We start from the raw sequence: 20,881 nt of genomic DNA, 5'->3' as shown, positions 1-20,881 counted from the left end.
TGGGTCACGGGTCATGGGTCATTGGTTTGATTGGGTGGGTCAAACGATTGAGTCCGGTGTTGTCATACTAAAATTATAAATAGCTAAATAAATGTCTGAAATATATTAAAGCTTATAAAAATACTTAATATTTACAAAAAATATATATCCAAAAATGCAAAATAATGTGAGAAAAACTGAAAAAAAAAATGTAAAAAAAGGGGGGCTTGAGTTGGGACTTTTGGAGATTGTTTTTTATTTTTTAAACCTAAAAAATGGACTAAAAAGTATAGGTCAAAAGTTGGATCGTTGCCCACTTACTGGGTTGCCAGTCTGATGGTTCAACCGTTCAAGTCATCCGGTTTGTTGACTGGGGTAGTCCTTGGATCGAATTCTGCCTGCACTAGAGTTGGGAGGTTATGGGGTAGTCCTTGGAAACCAAAAAGAAAAAAGAAAGTAAATTAGTATTGATTGAAATGAAATTTTGATATGTTGATTTTTCATATAGAGAGTATCACCCTGGAATCGGGATCTGCTCCCAAGAGATTGCGCTTCACACTGATATCACAGTATGTCCTGATTGCGCATCGGGAGCATTTCCCATATTTATATTTATTATTCATAGATGTTCCCAATTCAGGGTGGGATGTGGTTGTGAGGCGTGATTTGTAAGGAGCAGATCCCAATTTCATAGAAAAAGTGAACCCATCATGTAATATCAGAGAAAAAACCGTTTTACCTGGGATTTCATTTGCTTTTTGCACTGCAATTGGGATCACTTCGACTGTTCAATTTGCAAGCCATGGGTGACTTGGACTCATTAATTAAAGTACAGCCCTTAAATTTTTTAAGCTTACTATCACTTTATTTATGTATTTTCCTTTTCCTTAATTGGTAAAAACCCTCTTGAGGCTGTTTTTTGGTTGCAATGTAAATCTGAACCAGATACAAATTTTGTACCTGGTTTAGTTTTGCATCTAATTTGCATTTCTACTTCATGCAAGATTTGTATTTTTTTTTTTTTTTGTTTCATTTGCATTCACCAGAAATGTAAATTTTGCATCTGAAAAAACTGATGCAAAATTTGCACAATTGCACAACCTACATCGGTTTTCTCTCATATAAAGTGAAGAACACATTATTTTGCTTCCTACCTCATCCCAGATACATAATTCTCCTCCTACCTCCATTTTCCTGCATATAAAGTAGGACCACACCATTTTATTTTAACGAACAAACAAGATAAGGTAAAGTTTGAAGCAAAATGACAGACAACACTAGTGAAGGATACAAAATACCCTTCAAACCATTCGATACCACTGCCCATTGGCAATGGAAATTTTTAATTCTTTTTTTATTGTAACTAAACCAAAGTATTTTGTTATCTATATTTTTAAAACCTGTTCACCAAAATATTCCGATGTGATAACTGAACCAACCGTAGGATTCTTTTTTTAATGGCAAAAAACAAGGATCTATGTTAGTGGCTTCTGGCATCAAGTCCAATATCAATATAAAACACGTGGAAAATTTTCCATGCTGAAATATTGGAGCTATATTTCAACAAAGGTTCAAAGTATTGATACATTACGGGTCGTAGTGGCTGATACATATCATATTGGGGGCTTTTCGATTCGTCCCTACAAGAGGTGTTTCGAGGTCTCAACCGGTTCAGAGGTTGGATGGACCTTAAACCAGTCCCTTTGAATCAAATTCGAGAAAAACTAAAAAAATAATAAAAAAAATCTAACTTTACCACGTGGCTGTTTAACCAATAAAAATAGCGCCCCACATCAGCTACACGGCGACAAAGTAAGAGTTTAGAATGATTGTAGAGCATATACACTATGATTGACGTGGGATGCTTACTATGGGTTATACAGCCCCTAACACAACCATCAAATCCAGCCAATAGCGTCGTTTACATCGCAGTGGTCTCTTGCCACTCCAAATTAAACACCACACCATTCCAAATGCAAATATGTACAGCATAAATACATACAGAGTAATACAAAATATAAGGTTTTGCACTCTACATATTTGCATTTGTACTCCTTCCAAACTCAGCCTAGACATCACATATTCACATGGACAAATTTTTTATTCCCATGGCTGGTGTGTCTGTTCTTTCTTGGGGTGTTGGGGTGTGGCAAGGGATTATTATAATGTCTTGAGGAAATTTTGATCATGTTGAATCTTTTATACTTTCTTCGATAAGTCTTTTTAGAAAGATCTTCCAGTAGTTTAGATGGCCAAAAGACATATTAAGCTTTTTTAAGGTCTTATTTCTAAAAGCACGTTTTTGAGATTATTTATCAGGCAGAAAAACTAGAACATTTCATTTGAAGCTTCTTAAAATTTGGTATTTTCGGTCTTTCGGTCTTTCCGTGCATGCATCTTCTGATTTTTCCGACTTTTGATTACCAAACAAAAATGACTGATTTCCGGTCTTACTGAATTGTCCAAGACCAGAAGCTAGACCGCACGAAAAGAATTGCCAAACACTGCCTTTGATAACAAGAGACTCAAGCCATTCATTAGAGAGGAAATTGGCTGAGGCCAAATTACCAAGCCAGTCTGACCCCTTACCCCTGTAGGTACGAACAGGATCAGGGATCAGTGGATCACGAGTGGGTAGCGGCAAGCTCTCCAAATGACACGTCATTTGCATACAATTAAGCCTTCATCATCGTTAATGTTGTAAGGAGTTCATATGAACTGATGTTTCAGACAGGAAAGCTCCATATATGAAAGTACAAGCTATCAAACGTAGAGAGCCTGTGGAGTAAAGTCTGTTGAACTTGTACAGTCAAACTCAAAAATTTCTCTTCCCGGATAAAGTAACACTCCAACAGAAACCTGTTTATGCATATGGAGACCATGACAACAATAAAAGCAATTTCAGTTTTAAACACTTTTCCTTCTGTGCAACATACAAAGAGTACTGCTTCCCTGCTTGGTGCTGGTGGGCAAGACTCAGGAGCAGCCGAAAGCTGATTGCTTTTCATTGTGTGGTGTGGTGACTGTTAGGGAAAGTTGAATTAATCTGGGAAGCCCCAAGCTCCCAACCATTCAAATCGATTCTCCTCCCTAAAAATGAACCTAGCTAGCAACCTTTTTCCAGTAGGAAAAGTTGGGTTTTTTTTTTATTGTTTCATTGAGTGGCTCCCCTTCACGAGTTGGTCAATCACCCACCTGCAGTCCACTAAATTTAGAATCTCATCTGTGGCCGGCCCTTTGGATGCAATTTGCCTTATTGCTTCCTGCATGCATTTGGATCTCTTTAGTCTTTATTTCATTCCATTTCCACGAGACAGAAGCAGACTCCTTACAACCACCACTACTCAAAATAGTGCTTCACTCCGTATGGATGTATCATCCAAGTTGGAATTGGAAATTTTACTTAACTGGTCTCTGTTCTACTGCCTCTATTCAGTTCAGTCAACCACAAAATTTTGGGGTGTTGTCTTGGATATAATTAACTTTCTTTTTCTTTTTGTTTAGGTAGAAATTTGTGGAGAACTAATGATCTAAGAGCCCATTTGGTTCATGGAAATAAAGGTTTGGAATTAGAATCAGAATTGGCAATTTCAATTCCACGCTTTTGGTTGGACAGATGGCTTTCTTTGAGAATGAAATCCCATCCCAATTTATTCCAATTCTCATTTAGATTCCAACTGTGAACCAAATGGACTCTAAGGTAATGTTTTGGGGCTATAACTAAGATGATAGAATCAATTGGAACCCATTACAGGCCATATCATGGGTATGCAATACTATCATGCGACCTAGTCTGCATTATGAGAAGGATTATAATAACCTTGGATTATAATTGTATTCTTGACTCATCACAGGGTGGATTTGTATTTAATCCGAATCTTCAAAACTTTAATCATTCCAAGTTGTAAATTATGGTTAAGATATGCAAATGGAAGCTCACACATATAATACTCGAACTAAAGTAAATGGTCAATGGTCCTCACCGTAAAAGGAGAATTTTCAGTTGGGCAGAATCCCCAAAATCATGATTTTAAATCTAACCAGAATCATTTGGCATTCCCACCGAGAAGAACTCCAACCCCACATGCACACCCTCCTAACAAACACCCAAGAACAGAAAATAAAGAAAGATTTAAAATCAAAGCATAGCCCTCTTTTAAAACATGAATGATCATTCTGTCTCACATAGCAGACAAACTACCAGGCTTGCAGTTTCAGCGAAGTGTTCTTTATACCAACAACCATCTCAGTCAGATTCACGTTAAAGCAAGCGCTTTACTCTTTAAATCTTTTTTATTAAACCAAAGAACTCTCCTTTCCTTGTTTATTGCTTGGGTTCCACATTTACAGACTCTTTAGACTTGGAAAATAAAAACACTTTATAATTTCCAAACAAATTAAACTCAGAGAGAGAGAGAAAAAGAGAGAGAGAGAGAGAGAGATATGTAACATCTGGAATCTCAAAATGGATGATTTACAATCTGGATTTTGTCGGTTTTCCTTCCTAAGCCCAGTAGTCCATTGCCCCGGTACACAACCCAACAGAGCTGTAAATGTCGGTCGTTTCAGTGAGCACTGTCTCGAACTCAGAAGCGAGAATGTTGTCCTCCCAGAGAAACTACAAGTCTATAACAGGTAGATGAGGAAAGAGAGAATGAATATGCCAGTGGTTGCAGCAGTGATCAACGTATGTTGGAATGCAGAAGCACGAGTCCTGGTTGAGCCTCCGGTGGCTAAGGCTGCTAACCATGAATCGTCGGCCAACATCGCCCCCGCTCCCGCCCCTGATCCCGCCTCTGCTCCTGCCCCTACCCCTGCTCCAGCTCTTGACCCATCTGTTGTCCCTGCCGTTCTTGGCGTCCAATCTCTAGAAGATTTCTGGCTGTAGCGAGAGAGAGAGAGAGAGAGAGAGAGAGAGAGAGAGTTAAACAAATCAGTTTCAGCTGTTTTCATAAGTTTTTGTGTAAACTCAAGTGATAACAGAAAAGAAGAGGATAGACAAAGAAAGTTAAAAAAAGGATGGGATAAAAGAAAGATTAGCTAAAAAGTATAAAGAAAAATGCTAACAAGACCAGTAAAGGAAAAGCCACACAACAGATCAAATCTAACTAAAGAAAAAGGAAAGAGAGTCTGAATATGGACATGGAGGAATATTGATTTGATGCAAGAAAATACTCAAAAATCTGAAGGAAAAAAAGAAGCATAGAGTTTTTTCACCATAAAAATAGAAACCAAATTTATAGAAAAAACGGATAATCATAAAATCCATCTGAGATATTTGAGGATCTAACAGAAGTACAGAACCCGGATTAATATTGTGTTTCTTCCTCACTTTCTTCGTTCCTTACCTTGTCAAAGAAGAAGGGCAGAACGTAATGGCATAATCTGCTCCCGTACATGTAAACGTACTAGTAGCGTCGTCATACGCGTAACTATACGATTTCGGACACGCCGACTTGAACATCTCGGAATATACCGACGGCCGGCATGTCGCAGGCGTATTGAACTCACCACTGCAGCAGTACTCTGGGGTCCCAAATGCCTCACAAGCACTCTTACATGCCTCGCCTTCTCCAACCCTTAACTCGGTCGGACACCGTTGATTCAAATCGGTCACGCACCCGGTGGATGCACACGTCCCCTGTCCTCCGGTTCCTTCAACGATCATAGGTAGGTTGTACCCATCAACCAGGCTAACGTCGTAAAAGTCCTGACTACCAGAGCCAAGCGTAAACTCGGCCAACGTCGCCGGCGGGGCCGCACCTGCACCGTTGCATTCTATCTGGCCCGACCCACAGTCGCCGGTTGCACAGCTGCCCTGACCAGACCCGTCAAAGTTGCAGCCTGTTCTGCCCCAGAATCTGCCAGACCAGCCTGTTGGAGCCTGAAAGGAACGAGAACTGCCCTGTGTAAGCTCGAAACCAGTACTATCTAATCTCGGGCTGCCCGCATTGGCAAGGATTCCTGGCCAAACTGTGTAGTCGCACTTGTTCACAAACGTGAATGTGGTCCCTGAAACCCCTGAAAGGGAGTAATGGAGGTTTATTATAAACACATCGTTATCTGAGAATGTAAGAAGAACCCATATCATGAAACCAAAGACCCAAGAGGGAAATGCTGTGATTACCTCTGAAGATTAATAACAGGAAAAGGCTCAGGGTCAGAGAGGAATAGCAGGAGAGAAAATCCATACAGGCTTTCCCTTAGTTTTCTTCCGCTTTATTTTGTTGATCTTCCCTTTCCTTGTGATGTCCTTTTTTGTGGTATAAAGAAGATATTAGAAGGTTTGGATGAAATGGTAGTGCAGGATTTGACTGGGTTATTGTGTGGATTATCTCTTCTTCTAAGTTCTAATGAGAGAAAAGCTCAACTGCATTACTTGGTTGGTAGAAACAGGGTAAATAGAAAGGAAGAAGGTGATGAAGAAGAACAGTAACCCAGACAAGGCTTTTTGCCTTGATAGATCGCAGTGAGAGACGACGAGTAGAGAAGAGCTTGGGGTTTACCACCCATAAAACTACAGGAAAATGTCTGCAATAACAGAGAGAGAGAGACGGAAAGAAAGACAGAGAAACAGAGGAGGCCAGCAAGTAGGAGAGAAACTGTCGTCTGGGGTCTGTCTCTATTTATGTTATTCTTTTAACCTTTCTTTTTCATGATTTCTAGGGAATGTCAGTGGGGCAACCCGGCGCACCCTATACACGGTTGGGCCAGCAGATGGTCAAATTGGATTTGGATTAAGTCCAAGCCGTACTAATAAACCAGACCCATTGCCAACCCTAATTTCTTTCACTTTATTTATTTTTAGCTCAGCAACAGCAGTGATCCATGTTGGAATTACTTAATTAACCCCTGATTGATTTCGGTTTATGAGTTTGGTTAATCGTCGTTGTTTTTCGCTTAGTCCAGATTAAACAATAAAAAAGAGTATCATGAAGTATCTCGGTGCAACCGTGCAAGTGGGCACCCGTTGAGTCACGCGTCCGATCCGATTCCAAGGGTATTTTGGTCTATTAGCAGGAAAGGTACTTTGCCAGCATCGTGAAGTATCTCGGTGCAAGTGCTTCATTACGAGGCGCCACGCGTCGAGAATAATAGTATTAGATCAGATTTTTCCGTATTTATTTATTACCATTCCCATGAACCCCCCTCAAAAAGCCTATAACTACTAAAAAATTAACTAATTTCCGACTGTTTTACTTTTCAGCCCTCGATCGCACCTCGGGGGTCCCCCCAAAAAAGCGGGACGGGACTAACGGCGTCAGCTCGACATCCGAGAACTTCACGCTTTCCGTCGATGAAAGCAGGCGCAACAGTGAAGTCATGATTAACGGCGTTATTTGAGGAAGTGACAAATGTACGAAGAGGGGAGATCAAAATTCAGAGAACGAGCAAGGGGGGACCCACCGTTTCAGGGGAGGAAAGACAAAACCAGGGTTATTGCTTCAGCTTAAAGGAGTGGGGTTACAGTTACACCAAGTAATGAAAGAGAGATGCTGATGCCCATAGGGCTAACAATGACGTGGAGCGAGGATGGGAGGTGGGACCTATTCATCAGTTGGCCCCGGAGTTCCCACGTTATGTGGGGTGGTGCACAGCGTGAGTGTGTGTAGGTTCATTCGTGGTAACTCTCCGCCGGTGAGTTACGCATGGTTCCAACGCGATCAACGGGATTGTAATAATGATTGGATGATCCGAGGGTGTCTCAAGTTAAATCAAAATTCATCCCAAGTTTTTTTTTTTTTTTTTCTTTCTATTGGATAATCAAATAGAAGGGAAAAGGCTCAAATATAAGCAAGGGGTACAGCAAACCATGGTTTTTAAAACTGGACTGGATCAGACGATCGGATCAGAAAAACCGGGAACTGGTCAAGTGACCGGTTCTATTTTTCCCTCAAAATCAGATTTTTGCAAAAAAAATCGTTGATTTAATTTGCAAACCACTAACCTGAGTAGTTTAACTGTTTGAACCATTTAATAGTTTTGACCATTTTTTTATTTTTTGTTAAAATGGGTCGATCGTTCGATTCGAACGATCGAACCGTTTAACCCAAGAACCAAAACCTTGAACGGTCCAGTCTCCTGGTCAGTTTTAAAAACGTTGCAGCAAACCCAATCTCCACTTATACTACACCTCTCCATGTAAATTTTCCCTTTCCCACCCCCACTAAATGATTAGGCCCCCCAAAGCCCTATCCATGTTTATTTTCTTGTCTCCATCCATTTAATTAGGTTTAATTTGGTTTTGACCCTCAAGGAAAAAAAATTGGCTTCTCCTACAAAGATCATTGAGCTTAGCTCTTTCCGTGGAAATTGGTCACTTTTTTGGTTTAATTACCACTAAGCCCATTATTTTATAAAATATAGTTGATTTTGGTCAATGTACCTTTGATCATCATTACACTATTTGAAGTGGACAACTGTTCACAAATTAATAACTATTTTTTTTATAATTTAAATATTTTGTTATATTTATGATGAATATCATGGTTTTCAAACCATTGTTGACCCAAATGATGGGATCGTTCAGCCCAAAAACAATCAAGGCAATCAATTTCGTTTCACCCTTAACCTTGTATCTTAGCTAAAACCCGTTGACTTGGTCAACAACCCGCTAACCTAGATGGTCGAACCATCGACCTGTTTGATCTGGCCAACAGTTTTTTATCATTTTTAATTTTCATTATTTTTTTTTCTTAATTTTTAAATTGGAACGAATCATTCGTTTGAACTGGATAGTCGAACTACTAACCTAGAAACCAATGACCAAAGGTTCCAGGTCGATTTTTAAAACATTGATGAACATTATGAGTGGATCCATTTCAAACCCAATGATTGAACCGCTAACCTAGAACCGAGAGGCAAAAATGTTCCATTTTCAGTTTGACTTTTAAAACATTGGGTTAAGGTTAACTTCACTAATTAGGTAATATAGTTATGTTACTCAATTTAATTAGATAATACTTAAGTTAGCTAATCAAATAAATTATTTATTAATTAGCTAACTTTAATTAATTTCCTAATTAAAATAAATTAGTTCCTTAATTTAATTAGGTAACTTTACATGTAGCGAATAGTATCAAGAAAAGATTAAAGTGAATTAAGTTATTAGGTTTAAGAAACTTAATTAAGATAATTAAATTTAATTATGTTAATCAAATTAGCTCTATTTAGGGAAGTTTAAGTTAATCTAAGTTAAATTAACTTAAGTTAATGTTAATTTAGGGTAGTTCAGGTTAATTATGTAATTTTACATGCAGCATAAGTAAATGTACATGACTAAAGGCAATAATTATGTTTAATGGGTCATGTTTATGCAACATTGTTTTAAAAATGGGTTATCTAACATGTGGTTGTTGTGATGAGAATAGAGAGTAAGATGAATGTGTTGAGAGGAGGAAGAAAAAAATGAAAAGATGAGAAATACATTCGGAGGTTGGTAAAAAAGATAAGGAAAGGGCACTAAGGGTAGCATGAAAACTTGAGAAATTTCCTAATGTGTTGGAGAGGTTTTAGGGGTAGAGCGAGAGAGAGATCTTTAGGTAATTGGGAAGTGAGGATTAATAGAAGTAAATAAACTTGAGACAATGCGTTTCCATTAGGGGTCGGAAAGGGAGAGGGGCATGCTGAGGTGGCAACTCTAGAGATTTCAAAGACACATTATATTATCTACTTATTAAACCCCTGAAGATACCATTGTGATGTGTTTTTTTTTTTTTTTTTTTTTTAATTTTTGGTTTGTTCGCATTTGATTATATTATATGTTTGTAGCAATTTCTATAAAATACAATTGTAAATTTGGCCTGAATTTAATGCCTTTAAATTGATGCAATTTCTTTTTTTTTTTCTTTTGCAAAATTTAAACAAATATATAAAGTATTTTTTTTTCTTTTTTAAAAGCCCTTAGAAAAGTTCATTCATCATAAATTCTCAATTACAAAAACCTAAGGAATTAAGGAATAAAGGACCAATCGATTAGGTCTTTAAAGTATTACAAAGAGAGAACAAATGTAACTGAGTAGCCATCAAGGTGTGAGAAAATCCTCTTGCAACTAGAAATGAGAATTTGAACCATCGTTTTCAAAATCAGACTGGACCGGATGGCCGGATCAGAAAAATCAGGAACCGATTTGTTGTCCGATTCACTTTTAAAAACCTTGGTTTGAACTCTCCAAACGGTGTTAGAAGATCCACCCAACAAGAGCTTCATTAGGCATTGAGCATCACCTTCAATAATAGCTAAAGAAATTCCAAGAGAGGAAGCAAAGAGCCTCCAAGAATAGCAACAACTTCTGTTACCAAGATATATTGGCTTCAAGTGGAATGTCTCGTGCATAAATAAAGGAACCATGACCAGTCCTACTCCAAATTTCCTACTTGATGTAGCTCCATCAAAATTAATTGACTTTACCATTAAGTGGTTTGGTCCAAGGTTTTAAATATTGACATGGGCTGATATGCCAGTAGGGCATATCAACTTGTGTTGGTACATTTATTTAGTTTTATTTTTTATTTTTGAAACCAGTTCAGAGGGGTCGGTTTAAGGCTCGGCTACCCTCTGAACTGGTGGCTGACCCAATACAACCTCTGGAGGGGCGTATTTATAAGCCATCAGCACGATACATATCGGTTGATACTTATCGATACTTTGAACCTTGGTTTGGTCCAACTTGTGAACTGTCTCGTCACGATTTCAGTAAGAATAGTTGTTGGAGTATTATGAATTTGTTGGTTAAAACAGTCATTTAAGTGATTCCAATAGCCTTGAACTTTAGAGAGGAGTAACTTCTGGATTCCAAAGTTGGTGGTGGAAAATTCTTGCATTAAGGCTATGTTTGGTTTGAAGGAAAAGGTAGGAAAAGAAAGGGAAAGACAAGGAAATCTATACAAGGTTTGTAAAAGTTTCCCTACCTTTCCCTTCCTTTCCATGCATTTTCTTTCAAACCAAACATAATCTAAGTGCCAGCCACAAGAGCCATAATAGATTAAAAAATTTACCAAAATTAGTGATGTGGCTGAATTTTCCATGTCTTTTGGAGATAACCAATAAGCAATCCATTCAATATTAAGATGATGGTGAGGCTGGGAATCTAGTCTGAAGCATATATAGATCAGAACCAAACCAGACAAGTTTAGCATATGGACAATGTAGGAATAAATGATCAATAATCTCATTGCCACCACAATAGGAACAATTAGTTGGATCAATCTCACTCATAAACCATTTTAGTTTGCTTTGGGATGGAATTGCATCATGGATGATGCACCAAATGAAGATTTTCAGCTTTGGTGGTATAATCCTAAGACTCCAGAAATAACACTATGTCACTCCACTTAGCATTAAACTATTGTTTGATAAGCACGGCTGGTCACTGGGAATTAGTTGATATCCTAAAGGAACCATGTATTGATCATGGGGTGTCAATGACCAGATAGTTGAATGGAGTAAATTGCATTAGCTATTGTAGCATCAAACTGGGATGATGAGAGGAAGAGTGGAGAACGATTAGGCAGTGGAAGACTCTTGTGTTGATTGTGCCATAGTAAAGACTTGTAGCTCTGATACCACGAAACAAATAAAGAAGGTTACATGAAGACTCGAAACATGTGTCGAGTGTTTTGATTAACTATATTTATAGATAATTTACACCAATCTCCATCTTGGAGTTAAACACATCAAACGTGTCCTATACTATCTTGGACTTTAGGAGTTCTAATACAATCAATGCTATGAGTTACCAATTTGATTAGAACTGGGTAATGTGGAGTGATGATCATCAGCTGACGTGTCGCTAATAATGATCAATGAGCTCCGCTATAGGAAAGGTGATCGAGCAGAATGAGTAAGGACAGGTTGATGATTGTTTAATAACCGCAGATCATCCACAACATTAACAATAAACTAGTGGCAACCCTTTGAAAGAAGATGTCTGCACCTCAAGATTCCATTCGAGTGATAGCTTGCCAAAAATCACCTCCTCTTAAGTATTTAGCCTGTAAAACGTGGACCCAAAGGGTCTCAAGTGTTTGTAGGAAATGCTATCCAAGTTTAAGTATCAAGGTTTCATTTTGATGTTGGCATCCTAGATTGTTGGAAGGGTTAAGATCTATTTGGGAAATAAATTCCCTATGTTCTGAAAAACTGTATCTTTCAAGATTGGTCCTACACTGAACATGACCAGATTTGAAATCAATCAAAGAGAGAGATGTATACCTGATACGGATACCACAAATGCATATCTTAAGGTGGAAGTTGACACCCAAATTAGTCTTAAAAACATCATCCACTGAAGATGTCGCAGTGTATTCCTGAAGTTGGTTCAACAACACAGTTTTCTACAAAACTGAGATCCAACTACTCGGATCAAACTAAGGATGATGAACCAAATATCCCCTGAATTTTTCTTGCAAAAATCAGAGGAGAATTTTTCTAAATCAATCCTAGATAGCTGATGTCGAACTAGGAAAAAATTGGGAGACAAAAGGGTGCTGAGAGATCTAGAAACTGCAAAAATATGAAGTTGTCTTGAACTGATCCGCCCACTCTTTTATAATCTCTTATGAAGCTATCTCCTAATTACATTAGGAGATAATCTGGATCTAAATTAGATCTGGACTCTAATTAGAGATATACCTTATCTTTTTATAAGGGTAAGAGTTTCACACCCAGATTTGCCCCATGTCACATGACAACTAAATTAATCATATTAATTGTGGGCCTTAGGCCCATTAGCTATAAGGCTCATGACCCAAGGGTGTTGCATGGCCAACTTAGGCCTAATTTGTATGGTGTGGGACCCCACAATGACATCACATAAGTCCACATGGGTTTGGCCCAGGCTCCATGAAAAGGCTTGGCCAAATTCATTGCTAGACGTAGTGAACCTTTGAACACATCACTATGAGCTCAATATGGGCCCAACATTTATACTTAAATGATCCTTAAATTTAGCAATCCTATGAAGACCTAAGGTTAATGAATTTAAGTAAGACAAAGCCAATTAGGTAATCAACCCTTAATGGTCTCTTACACTTAACCTCTTGGCCCATAATGATTAAACATTGTCCGACAGGGAATGACCTCTCCCTTGATTGCAAGGTACAGTGTTACACATATATAAATATATTTTGCAAATAATTTTCATAACATACACACACACACACACACATATATATATATATAAATATATTTTGCAAAACCAAATCTCAAACAAAGTTGAAATCTACTACCGACAGTTTAAGTTTCCATCAAAGAGAGTGTAAGCCCTATCATTCACTTTGTTTGATAAAAAGGTCGATCCTATCACTATGATCACCCATTGAGATGAATTCTCAGACTGCTCCAACATACCCAAGTTTTGAGCCTCAATGGATTTCACTGATTGGCATATCAAAGACATCCCAATCTAACACTTATTGTAGTACCATAATTAAGTGTAGGGGTTATGTGTAACTTTCTAGTTTTGCCCATCAATTTCCAAGGTCTAGGGCATAACTGGAAAATGGTTTAGATTTAGTGTTTCAATCAAACACACACTACATGTGCTTTGGGTATAACTCTAGCAGTTGAGACAAGCTGCTTTAACTTCTTTGGCAGCACATCAATGTCAACCTCAACAGGATAAACTCTCTAAGTCTATCCAATGGTTGAGAACATTCTAAACTAACGCAAGTTTCATAAGTTTCCAATTTAAGGGGTAATTTCACAGAAACATACCAATATCTATATGAAACAATAATGTACTTTTATTCATTTACAATAAATGTATCTATGCATCAATCTGATTGGAGCTAAGGGCATATACTATCTAATAGCTCCCACTTGCATTTAGGTCCAATCGGGTACAGGCCTCAGCCCCATATTGTTTACATGTCTCTTAAACACTTTATGTGTCAGTGGCTTAATCAATGGTTCTACCACATTCTCTGTTGATGCTACCTTTTGAATATGGATGTCCCCTCTACCAATAATCTCACATAGATCTAGTGTTGTCACACAACAGTGGAATGGGTGATATGGTAGGGTTTTAAATTATAGGACGAATTCCTTCATCCATACTACTTATTAGGCTACCTCACTTACGTTAATGTGCTTGGCCTCGGTCGTGTACTGTTTTTCTTACTACATAAGGTCCCAAAGTATTTAGATATAGACTTTCTATCATCTAGGCCAAGTTGGAAATCGGCATTAGTATACCTGATCATCTGTAGTGAACTACCATTAAAGATAAGACAATAGTCTTTAGTCATCCGTATGTACTTTAGTATGTTTTTTACAGCAATCTAATGCTCTTGTCCTAAGTAAGATTGATATCTACTTACAACACTAACAGCCTGAGCAATGTCTGGCTGAATATACAACATAGCATACATGATGCTCCCTACGAATGAGGCATAGGGAACCTCTCTCATGTCCTTTATCTCCTCAGGAGTTTCAGGTGACATTGCTTTGGAGAGAGTGACTCCATGCCTGAAAGGAATGAATCCCTTCTTGGAGTTTTGCATGTTTTATCTGTTGTCGATCTTGTCAATGTAAGTAGATTAGGATTATCCAATTATCCCATTTGATCTAACTCTATAGAGTCGAAGTCCCAAGAGATAAAAGGCATCTTCAAGATCTTTCATGGAGAATTGCTGCGAAAGCCATACCTTCACCGTAATCAACATTCCTATATCATTCCCCATGAGTAGAATGTTGTTTACATATAGAATCATAAATGTGATCTTATCTCCCATTGTCTTTCTGTAAACATAGGGTTCATTTGAATTCTACTCAAAATCAAACTATTTGACTGTTGACTCAAATCAAATGTTCAAGCTTCTGGAAGCATGGCTATAGGCGAAAAGGTCTCCTCATAATCGACTCATTCTTTCTAAGTGTACCCTTTCGCTACAAGCCAAGCTTTATAGGTCTCAACCTTTCAATCTAGGCCCTTCTTCCTCTTGTAGATTCATTTGCCTCCGATTGCTTTCACTTGAGGGGGCGAGTCTATGAGAGTCCAAACTCCGTTGGTTTTCATCGAGTCCATCTCAACTTTCATGGCATCTACCCACTTCAGGGAGACTATGTCCAACATAACTTTTGTATAAGTCACGGGATTTTTCTCATTGTCCGTAACTTCCATCAAGTAACTTTCTTGATCATAGTCATAATGAATTGGAGGTTTAGAAACCCGAATAGATCTTCTAAACTGGATATTATTATCTAGAATCTGTAGGTTATTATAGAAAACAACAAGTGGGAGAGTGTGATCCCTAATTACTCGGATTTAAATCCATACGATGTGTTGTGATGTAATTTGTCTTCGAGTAATCTAGAGAGTAACTCAACACATACAATAAATAAGTGTGGTGAGAGTAGGTGGCCCTGTCTTAGACCTCTCCAAGGTGCGAACATGACACTTGGTTAGTTGTTAGCCAAAATAGAGAACCAAGTTGTAGAAATGCAATGATAAATCAACTTACAAAATCTATCCGAGAATCTAAAAGCCTATAATACACTGACGAGGAAATTCCATTCAACACGATCCTAAGCTTTTGAAAGAATTAATTTCAAAAGAAAAATGTCATACCTTTCTTTTTGTTTTTCCATTGGAAAGGAGAAATAAGCTTCGGGAGGATGGATTTCATACAATTGGTTATGATCTTCGCTACGATTTTATAGAAGATAGTGCTTAAACCATATGGCCTCAAATCTTTACCTCATTGATAGACTCAAGATTTTGGAAAATATTTTGCACCCATGTAGTGATTTCAATTTTGAAAGTGGACCAACCATATTGAAGACCTGTTGCATGGATTCCATTGGGTCCAAGAGCCTTCTAAAGGCCAATCGAGAAGAGTACATCTTGGATCTCTATTCATTGTTTTCAAAATCGGACCGAACTAGACAATCGGACAGGAAAAGCCAAGAATTGGTCACCTAACTAGTTCCACTTTACCCAAAACCACTTTTTGGCAAAAAAAGAAAAACGTTGATTTGGTCAGCAAACCGCTCACCTGAGTGGTTGAACCATCGAACTGTTGACCTAGACAACAGTTTTGGCCATTTTTTTTTTATCTTTTTGTTAGAGTGGGTCGTCCATTCAGACCGGATGGTTGGACCATTCGACCAGGAAACCGAACCCCAGAACAATTCCCCGTCCAGTCCAATTTTAAAAACTGTCTCTATTTTAGTAGGAAGTCACACTAAGGCTTCATTTTCATCATCAATCATTGTATACATCATGTAGAAATTGACAGGTTCTCCAAATTCGATGTTGAGGAAGTAAATAATTGTTGAAAATGATGGATCAACATAGTTTCAAGTTTCTTAGAATTTGTAGTCCAACTGCCATCAACTATTTTAAGACAATGAATACCATTTTTCGTTGCCTATTGGAGGCAACAATGTGAGAAAACTGTGTGCATCTATCATCCTTCACACACCTTTTTTTGTTGGCTTCATTGCTTGTAACCTTACAACCACTATGTTTCTCATAGTTTGAGAGGATGAGAATCAGATAACCACAGATGTACCATGGGGTTAGACTTCTATTATAAAAACTAATCAAATCATAAAAAAACTTTTTACGTGCCTCATAGGATGGATGTACATAATAACATACTAAATCCCATTGAAGAAATTGTGTTTGATTTTGCACTATACATTATATTGCACTATTAGTTATTTTATTCAAAAAGATAGTGACATTGGTAGACCAACCAAACCATAAGATCCTGATCTCCTCATTGATGGAATTATAACAAATTTATAATCATGAATGTCATGAAGATATCTCAAGGATTTGATAGTGTTATTCTTGGTCTCCAACATAAAGAAGATATCAGGTTTTTTAGGAGTTTTTCTTTTTTTTTTTTTAATAAAGAACTATTGGGGAACTCCCTCCTCTTTGACAGTTCCAACACATTAGTTTCATGGTGGTTGTGGTGGTAGTTTAGGTTTTGCCACCTCAACCATTAATGAAGAGGTGATCAGATTGGAAATCTAGAGATGGCCTCCATATTCCCGCAGCTACTCATGAGATGATCGATCTCCCACTTTTACTATTAGGCTCCAAATTATTCAAATACTTGGTGAAGGTAAGATAGGTTTTTGCTTTTTCAAATTTCCTTAGCGTTGAGCTCCTTTAACTAATGAGTCATTTTCCTTTGCAAGGATAATGCTTCAACTTTGGATTGTTCAACTAAGTGGAAGGACAGGCTGTTCGTACCGAGAACATCATCAAGGTGGAGGAGTAGTACTTAGCCAAGATTGATGTGGCAAAGGAGAAAGCTATGGTTGAGGCAGAGATGCCTACTCTTCAAGTAGAGGCGAAGGCCACTTTGGCATAGCTAGAGTAGAGAGCCCAGGAAACTGAAGCAAAGGTGGCATAATCTAGGAAGAAGGTTCATAAATTATCAACCGAGTTGGAGAGGAAGGTTGTGGAACATGTCAAACAACTAATGGCCCATGCCAAGCAGCTCAAGATTGTAGGAAAGAAGGTTGTTGGGATGCATAAGGAATCTCTGGAGTTCTTAGCTAATTGGACTGAGTATGCTTTATCCCTATTGGAAAAGGGTTCAAGATGTATTGGCTCCTTGCTACTTCTTACTTCCCTAAAGTTCCTATGAAAGAGTTGAAGATGTCTATTGTCACCAAGGAGATCACCATGCTGGTTGACCAAGTGAGTGAAGAATAAGATGAAGATGAAGGAGTGATGAAAGGACTGGGGTAGCCAAGGATGCTACAAACAAGGTGGCCAAGGAAGCTGCCAATGACATGCCCCCTAGTGAGTATTAAAGGATTTGGTCCCTTTTCTTGGCTCTTGTCTATTACTTTGTTTTTCTGAACTTCCAGGGTTGGATTAGTTTCTTTGTATTTTTCTCTCCCACTTTTTTTTTCCTGCTCCTTTTACCTAAACTAAATGAAGTATTAACGATATATTTTTTGATATTTTTGCATCTGATGATCTCTTTGTTTGTGGTGTTGAGTTAAGACTTATACTTAGTCTTTTCTTTTTCCAAACACACTCATTAGCCAAGTTAGGTCAATTGAGAGCTGATCCTGACCGTGCCTGCATGAGGTCAGGACTTAATAATGGGTCATCGACCCTTCCTTTGTAGTTCAAACATTTTTCTTAATTTGTCCTAACTGGGAAGTTGAGTTCCCCGACCTTAATGGTTATGACAACTAGGTTGAGTTAAATAATTTTACTTAACCCTGACCAGTGTTAAATGTTATCTAGCAGAATTAGTTAAGTTACAATTCTAAGGTAAAGTACTAGTGGTTGAATTTAAGATTTTATTAATGATAGGTCATCTCTCCTAAAACTCTTACACTAAATCTCTACTTGATTACACTAGGTCAACTCTCCCCAAACACTTTTAGGGTGCCTACACGATCTATTTCAATAGATTGTTAGTACAATCTTGGAGTAAACATTAGGGTGTTTAGTTCATTGTGTCAAATTAAGTGCCACCCCTGACAACTAGGGTTTTATTATTTTTCATTACAAGCTCATCACATGCTCCTTGGGGGTTTTCCTTCCAAAGTCACAAACTAGAAGACAAAGTATTTTTATGTGTCCAGTGATGGGGGTTAGACATTTACCAACTTATGGTGCACTACCATCAGTAATATGGATGGTAATGTGTTGATCGAGGTAGATAAGTAGTTAGTCAAGGACATAGTCTCGATAGACCTAAAAGCCCCCGACTATTTTACCAAGGTTGCATTGTTGAGGGTAGGTATGAGCCCAGCTCAACCAAGTAGATCATTTTCTCTATCCCCCTATAGAGAGCTTAATTTGCTTTCTTTTCTTTTGAGATTATATAAGTTACTAACCTGGCACCATGTCTTACCCCTCTTCATTGGTAAAATGAATGGAGGTGGTAGTGTAGTGCAACTAAGGTATCTGCAACATCCAGGGCGAAGAAGAGAAAGGTAGTAAAGACTGGAGCTTCTCAAGCTATTGGGGTGAGGCCCAAGCTCTTTCTCCTCTAATTTAGAGAGAGAGAGAGAGAGAGAGAGAGAGAGAGAGAGAGAGTGATTCCTATCAACATTGACAAGCCAGTGGAAACTAGGTTCGAGCAAGACAAGTTGCTCATATCGAGAATATCTTCAAGGTGGAGGAGCAGTACTTACTTGAGCTTGAGGCAACAAAGGAGAAGAAGGCTAATGTTGAGGTAGAGATGGATACTCTTCGAGCAGAGGTGGTGCCCAGTTTAGCACAACTAGTGTAGAGTGCCCAACCAGCTAAGGCAAAGGTGGTGGAGTCAAGGAAGAAGGTCAAGCAATTGGTAGCCAAGCTAGAGAGGAAGGATGTGGAGCACATTAAACAATTGAAGGTCCATGTTGAGTAGTTCATTGTTATAGGAGAGAGGATTATTAAGGCATAGAGGGCATATCCAAATTCTTGCCTGATTAGAATGAGTATGCTTTGCCCTTCTTGGGAAAGAGGTTCATGATGTGCTAGCTTCTCATTCATGTTCATTTCCCTAAACTACCTACGAAAGAGCTAGAGATGTCTACTATTACTGAGGTTGCCGAGGAGGCTGCCAATGATGTTCCCCCTAGTGGGACTTAAAGGATTTAGCCTCTTTTCTTGGCTTTAGTGTATTACTCAATTTCTCTGGCTTCCATGCTTAGGCTAGTTTCTTTGTATTTTTCTTTTTCCTTTTTTGTGCACCATCTTGTACTCAAACTGAACGAAGTAGTAATGACATATGTTCTAAAATTTTTGGATATGATCATCTCTTTGTTTGTGGTTTTAAGTTAAGACTTAGTCTTTTTTCCCACATGAACTTATCTCGACCAAGTTAGGTCAAATCAAGAGATGATCCTGATCATGCTTGCATGAGGTTCGGATTTAATAATGGATGGTGGACGCTTCCTAGTTACAAACTTTTTACTCGAGTTTTCCTAGTTAGGATGTTGAGCTCCTTGACCTTAATGGTTATGACCTAGTGTTGAGTTAAACAAGTTTACTTAATCATCCCTAACTTGGCATTAAATGTCGGTAAGTTGTATGAGTTGATTTACAATTTTAAGGTACAATACACGTAATTAAATTTGAGACTTTATTGACAAATAGAGGGAGGAGTGCAATTTTTATTGATAGTATTGCTTTACGCTTTCTGAATTCTAAGTGCAAAGTACTAGTCTTCCCTCCAAAGTATCAAGTTGGTTGGTTCTGTATCCCAACACCCTCACTTTTCTGTAGGGTCCCTCCTTGTTCAGGTGAGTTTTGCAAAACCTATCTTAGAAATGATAGCCTTTCTAAGGACTAGGTCTCTAGCTTAAAAACTCCTACAAACTTAGGCATTGTAGTATCGTGCAACTCTTTACTCGTAGGCGGAGTTCAAATTTAAGCTTTCTTTGTCACTTCCTTGACTAGCTCTAAGTTAGTCCTCAACTCAAAATCGTTCTATATCTCGACATATGACTCCATTCATAGGGTAGGCAATCTGATCTCAATGGGTATAATGTTTTTAATGCTGAAAGTGAGGTTGAATGGAGTCTCTTGTGGTCATACTATTGGTAGTGTGATAGGTCTAAAGTACATTGGGAAGTTCTACCCATAGTCCCTTAGATCTATCTAGGTGGTTCTTCAAGCCGTGGAGAATCTTCTTATTGGTTACCATGATTTGTTCATTTGTTTGAGGATAGGTGACGGACTAGAAATGGAGGTCTATGCGGAGGCCAGCTAGTGAGATATGTTGGCATGCCACTAACACTGGTTGCATTGTTAGACGAGCTACACTACATCCTCCTTCATGGTTAGCTAATAATATCCTTGTCAAAGTGCTTTTTGAGCTAACGACTTACCTCTTGAGTGTTCACTACATATACTTTTATGAATCTCCTTAAGTACATATTTTGCCTTGCTTGGTCTAAGCATTTCAGAAAAGGTAGCAAGAA

The 20,881-nt window shown here is 38.3% G+C and overlaps 1 protein-coding gene across 1 annotated transcript; it reads right to left on the bottom strand.

Moving 5' to 3' along the window:
- Positions 1-4,340: 4,340 nt before the first annotated feature.
- LOC148849266 (thaumatin-like protein 1) lies at positions 4,341-6,591 on the bottom strand. The gene is made up of 3 exons (XM_088952604.1): positions 6,107-6,591; positions 5,328-6,000; positions 4,341-4,861 (listed from the first exon to the last, which is right to left on the bottom strand). The coding sequence occupies exons 1-3, from the start codon at positions 6,168-6,170 to the stop codon at positions 4,606-4,608; spliced, it is 993 nt and encodes a 330-aa protein (XP_088808730.1). The 5' UTR covers positions 6,171-6,591; the 3' UTR covers positions 4,341-4,605.
- Positions 6,592-20,881: the final 14,290 nt, after the last annotated feature.

The sequence above is a fragment of the Nelumbo lutea genome, chromosome 6, assembly GCF_056320005.1.
Source record: "Nelumbo lutea isolate HS-2025 chromosome 6, American lotus-T2T, whole genome shotgun sequence".
Taxonomy (NCBI): Eukaryota; Viridiplantae; Streptophyta; class Magnoliopsida; order Proteales; family Nelumbonaceae; genus Nelumbo; species Nelumbo lutea.
Note: the sequence above shows the minus strand (reverse complement) of the source record. Positions and strands in the feature narration are given on the sequence as shown.